Source organism: Setaria italica, chromosome II, assembly GCF_000263155.2.
Source record: "Setaria italica strain Yugu1 chromosome II, Setaria_italica_v2.0, whole genome shotgun sequence".
NCBI lineage: Eukaryota > Viridiplantae > Streptophyta > Magnoliopsida > Poales > Poaceae > Setaria > Setaria italica.
The window spans coordinates 30,157,232-30,163,197 of NC_028451.1; the positions used below are offsets into that span (position 1 = coordinate 30,157,232).

The 5,966-nt window shown below is 46.2% G+C and overlaps 1 protein-coding gene across 1 annotated transcript; it reads right to left on the reverse strand.

Annotated features, from left to right (window-relative positions):
• Positions 1–882: 882 nt before the first annotated feature.
• LOC101766850 (transcriptional regulator SUPERMAN) lies at positions 883–1,404 on the reverse strand. The gene has a single exon (XM_004956727.1). It carries the CDS (start codon positions 1,402–1,404, stop codon positions 883–885), a length of 522 nt encoding a protein of 173 aa, XP_004956784.1.
• Between the last annotated feature and the right edge of the window lie 4,562 nt (positions 1,405–5,966).

Here is a 5,966-nt window from a genome sequence, read left to right on the forward strand (position 1 = left end):
CATTGCATCTCCCCTCATATTTATGTGGAGGAGCCGACTTGACTTACAAACAAACCTGACTCGACTTGAACAAGCAAACCTATTTTCTATACTCTTTCCAAACCTAGACGGATTTTTGGCGGCAGCCATGCTACACTAACTAGCACGTTCCTTTGGTCGGCGTGTTGGGCCTGTTGGGCTGTCCCAGGCCCAGGCGCCCTAGATACATGACACTATTTATATGTTCCACGATTATCAAATCACCTGCGATCAAGTTGTCGTGTCCTAATACATTTTTATATATACCATTCAGATTTGTTTGGTTACTTTTTTCTGCTAACATTATAAAATTAGGAAACGTCATTTCATTTATTGTTGTCCAACTGCAAGTTACTCCATTAAATTGCTGTCATATATGAGTCTAATTAACTTTACCAGTCTTCATTTCAATACAAAGATCATTTCCATGTAGCTATACCAGAATATATGTATAATCAGTTCTGCTTATTATTGCAAAAAAATCTCCATCAGGACCCGCATTCTATTGTATTTTATCCTTTTTGCATTGAGCCCACTTTATATATTCATGAAATTCTTGCTGCAACGCTCGAGGGAATTCACCTTGTAAATAGACCATATGTAATAAAAACAACATGAAGCAAATGAACCACTACTAGCAGCTAGCTAAACGTTTGAAGTTAGAGTCGCTTTTCTGATCGACTAATCCTTCTCAAATCAACATATATAACTCAAACTTGCGCACAAAATATAAATAAGGCAGAAGAAGGCACACAATACCAGGAAAAGACTAACAAAGATCGGAATCTCATAATCATACAAAGCCACGCTGTCATGCCATCACGAAACGATACTCTTCCAGCACCGTACCCCCTGTCCGTCGTCTCAGGAGTGGCCAAGTCTTAGCTCTAGATCCAGACGCTCTTCCGCGTCGTCGCCATGGCTGCACGCTCCCATCCTCAACTCCAAGTTCTTGATCGCCTCGATGTCCTTTGTCAAGGCGGACGACGACGATGCCAAGGAGAAACGGCAGACGCCCGGCTTTGCCGCTGGCGGCACAGCCGAGCCTCCATCGCTGGCAGCACCGTGCGCGCGACAACCTGAGCTCATGAGTTCAACAACTGCGCGACTAGGGTTAGGGTTTGGAGGGGGAGCAGCAAGAGCTAGATGGTGGTGTGAGGAGCACTGGTGGTGGATCAGCCTGGCCCTGTCCAACCTGTGGACGTTCATGTGACCTCCCAGCCCTTGTGCTGACCTGAACTCCCTCTTGCAATACCCGCAGATGTGGGACGTCGCGGAGGACGACGACCTTATCTGTGGCGACGGCCATGAAGAGGAGGCGGCCAAGCTGAAGTTGTCGCTGCAAGGTAGCTGCTGAAGCTTGGTGTAGCCATCATCTCTCTCCATATAGGCGGCTTGCTGGTCTAAGTCTAACTACCTTGGGGAGTGGACAATGGAGGGAGCCTCTGGGGGAGAGAGCCATATATAGCTAGCCAGCTAGTTGGGCTAACGAATAGTAGTGTCCTCTATAGAATCTGCCAGTACTGAAAGCAAAATAGTAACAGTACGAGGTATATAAATCCACAACAATATATATAAAGAACAGACCAAGTTTATGGCATATTTTTATCTATAGCTACAGCTATATGTTTGCATGTCTAGTTGTTCAAATTTTTTATTTGATATATATTTTATTTTAGTTTTACATAGATTGCCCTCGTTATACATATATAGACTTTTTATTTGATATATATTTTATTTTATTAGCAGGGAACAAACAGGGCCTGAGCTGCATGCACCTATATGTTTGTGTGTCTAGTTTTTCAAACGTTTTATTGATCTATATTTTGTTTGGTAAAAATAAAACAAGGGGCTCTCATTTTAAGCCTAACGCAAGATCCCCTCATTCTGGGCGGTGCTCCAGTGATGGGTGACGCTCCGCCAACCTTAAGGTGGAGGGTGGAGGTAGGTTGCGGGTGGGATGGAGAAGGCAGCGGGGGCACCACCCATCGGGGTTGTGTAAGTAGACAACCGGTGGGCGGGCGGTAGCTAGGGCGGGGACATTGGTGCCAAGTGGCCATTGGTAGATCGGAGTAGAAGACTGGGAGACGAGGGCACTTGCGCGGGATGAGACAGGGGAAGGGGAGGGAGAAGATGGGATGAGATGGGGCCACACGGAATATAAGTGGAAGGGGTCCGTTAAATGGAGAGGATTCTTGTTGTCTCCATTTCATTTTAGTTTTACAAGATTAATTATATTGCCCTTGCCATATACAGACCCCATTTGGATCATTTAGAGCTAACCATTAACAACTTTGTTAGCAAGGGGTATGCAAACAAATAGGGTTTGAGCTAATTTGTAGCGGCTTAATAATAGGTAGCTCCTCCTTCCGTTCCAAATTATAAGTCGTTTTGACTTTTCTAGATGTGTCTGGATATATAGTGTTTACTTATGTACCTAGACATAGCATATATTTACATGCATAGCAAAACCTAGCATATATTTACATGCATAGCAAAACCTATATGAACCTTAAAAGAGCCAAAACGGCTTACAACATTTATGGATGGAGTACGAGAATTTAAACGGGACCACCAAGCAGTACTGCTCGTTGTTACATACGGTTACTTTATTTCCTGTAAAAAAAGATTCCTGCTTGCATGCGTCCCCTGGCCAGGCCCCGTCCCCCCTCCGCCCGCTGCGGACACACGGACGTGTGATCCACTGCACGGGCCGGCCCACATATTCTCAAGCTGTGCCGATCTCGGGCGCATCCGGACATGCGCGCTCAGCTCGCTCGTGAATAATCCCGGCAGGTGTAGGCTGCGAGCTAGTGCTCACTCCCCGGCTAGTGCTAGCTACAGTAGCTGCACCGCATGCATGATGAAGGCTGCACAGCATCATGCATCGTTGCCAAGCTAGCCAAAGCGAAAGCGCGCGCAGGCGAGGTGCGTGGCCCGCCCGGCGCGGCCTTCCCATCGATCGTCTCTTGCAGCAGTCGAGTCGTTTGACTGCACCGATCGAGATCGATCGGCATTATTGCCGCGATCGCACGCAGTTCCTTCATTTATTCCCTTTTTGACACACGCGCGGGTCGATCAACTCGGCCGGGCTCCATGCATGCATGGTTACACGCTGGTCACCGGTCGTGGCGGACGTCGCATCGGCACCGGAGGCGGCAGCTGCCATGCATGTGATGAGGACCGGCGAATTCAGCATCAGACTGCACTCCTGCTCCATCGGACGACATACTGTAGCTCGCAGCACAGTGCACAGTCGTCTGGGAGTTACCGGCGTATGAACCGGATCGCGATCGGACCCAAGACGAGACGGTGCCACGCAGTACCATGTCGCTAATTTACATCGCAGCCAGATCGAACTCCTAGTAGTTTGCACACACAGCAACTCCATCATTCTCACCTAGCTCTGCATGATGACTGCATGCCAGCTCAGCTTATTATACAATCAATGTGCATATATATGTGCGTATATGGTCGCTCTCCTCTCTTGAATATCAGCACCGGTGGCACTGCATCGTCCGTGCATGAAGATATTAATTATTGATCCTTCCTTCACATGCATGGAGTTTCGGGCCAATTTTTCAAACTAGGCAGGGACTGGTTCGGACTTTGCGTTCTTTTTTTTAGTTAAAAATAAATGAAATAAGGCTTGGACTTGCCCAATTTTTTCGTGCCTACTTTTCCTTGACCAAGCCCGGCCCTACAGCAAGAGTTCATGGCCAGGTTCAAAACGGTGGGCTCAGGCCGGACCAGCCCTAAAATGCTAGGTCTAGATGAGGTGCGCGTGGAGAGAAAACCGCCCGCAACAAAAAAACATGTTTCAACAATTTACTACACCAGCCCTTGCAACGACTTGCAGGTGAAATGGTTCATGCACCACTATCGAGTCTCGCACAATCAGGCACCTCACAACGGTGTGTTAATGGTATAACAAGCGATGAGACTTCTATGCAGTACGTCTCCTGCTGTCTTGCAGTGGGCCTACGCGTCAGTGACTCATCAACTGCAAAGAGAGGTACTGCATAGGATCTGCTTCCATAACCAGTGATTTATCATCATAAATGCATCAATATGTACTACAAGAACTTAGCACCCAAATTATCATCTAAGAACAAATGCAACTAAACAATCCGTGGCCAAAATCATTTTTCTTGCAATGACAAAATATCTAAACAAAGTTCAATGTCCCAAACTCATAATGACTATAAATGAATTGAGACTCTTAACACTTTTTTTGGTCACAGTGAGAAACTAAAAATTTCTCAGAATGATATTATATTTAATGGGGCCATCAAGGATCCTCTTGCGCCTTCAATTATATTAAATGGGGCCATCAAGGATCCTCTTGCGCCTTCAATTCGGCAATTTTCTTCACCAACTCCGGCACCTAGATCGAATCTGGCACAGTGTTATCCTAAACGTAAAATGGTAAACAATCGGTTACCTGCTGTTTAGCCATTATTCGGTCTAAATGGCTGATTAAACGGGCCAAACGGCAGATTAAACGGGTCAAACGGTTGATTAAACGAAAACGGCTTGCCACCGTTTAGCGTTTAAATGCTGTTTAAACGGCCTAATGACCGTTTAGCCGAACAGTGATCTAACATCATGATCGATTCCGACCATCTATTGTTCCATATGGACCTCTGACCTGTCGTCCTTGGTGGGAGTTTGGGTGCATGATTACCGATATAGCACTATTTTTCTTTCCAATCTGTGTTGGAGTCCTTCAAGGTGTAGTCAAGATATTGATCTACAAATCCCTGCCTCAACTGGATCCTGGCACCTCCGACTACCGCTAGACACTTGGAGTTGGGCTGTGGTTTGACTCGGAAGAAATGGTGGAACAAACTTAAATGGGGTCAGATCCCTAAGAAAGCTTCATAGAACTGGATGAAGGTCGCAGTGTGTACAATACCGTTGGGATTAAGGTGCACGAACTCCAACTTGTAATGATGCAATATCCTGCTAAGGAAGTCGTAGCACGGGACTCCCAGGACGCACTCAAGAAAATGAGGGACGATCACCATCTCATCGGCATCCATCTTCATTGGAACCGCTTATCCATGAGCGGATCTCCACTCGATAAGCTCTTTGCTCTGCAAATAGCCCTTCACTAGATGCTCAAGGTCGCGCAAGTGCACACCTGATTGGGGATCTGATCTGTGTCTACCTTCCCCATCTTGGGTGGCAGCAACTCCAAGTCCTTCTTCTTCTTCTTCTTCCCCTTCCCCGTCTTCTGCCCAGCAGCTTTCCTACCCATTCTTGTTGTCACGAGCGATTTCACTCACATCCACTCGAGGGTTGTGGATCGGGAGGTGGCGGCGCTAGAGCTACAGTATGGCTGAAGGTGAAGGGGGCAGATGGGAAGTGTGAAAGAAAAATATAGTTCCTCTCCGTTATCTATAGATGGTGTTTCACTGTTTCTCTGGCTCTCTGAAAATATGGGATTTAATTGCGAGTTCACCATTATTTCGTGATATGATACTTTTTTTCTCCAAGTTGGACACATTTACTGTTTTTTGACCCTTAAGCCTACAAAACTAGTCGGCTTGAGGCTCGGGAGCTATATGACACATGTCCATCAGCATGATGTTTAAATTTTTCTTGGAAAGGTAGCAAATTATAAAATTAACCCTCAGCCTGATTCTTCAATTCAACCTAAGGCTTAGGGGCTACTCCATATGGAGTGCGGCTTTCATCGCACATCCTTAAAGAAATTCAAAGATGAAGATTACAAAATCAATATGATCGGGACTTGGGCTCATCATAGCCTTATGGCAGCTTTGAGGAAGTTTGAAAATTCAACTGAAGAAAGTACTTGAAGAGAAGCAAAACTACTCGGTAAGGACCTAAAAAGTACTCGGTGGCTACTGCACTCGATTATGAAGAGCTTGGGAGCTTGTCCGATATACATCTATGGGCCCACCAGCAGGGCAACGAACTGC

Excerpts from the sequence above, each read along its gene's own strand:
- LOC101766850 (XM_004956727.1), bottom strand. The coding sequence starts at position 1,404 with ATGGAGAGAGATGATGGCTACACCAAGCTTCAGCAGCTACCTTGCAGC.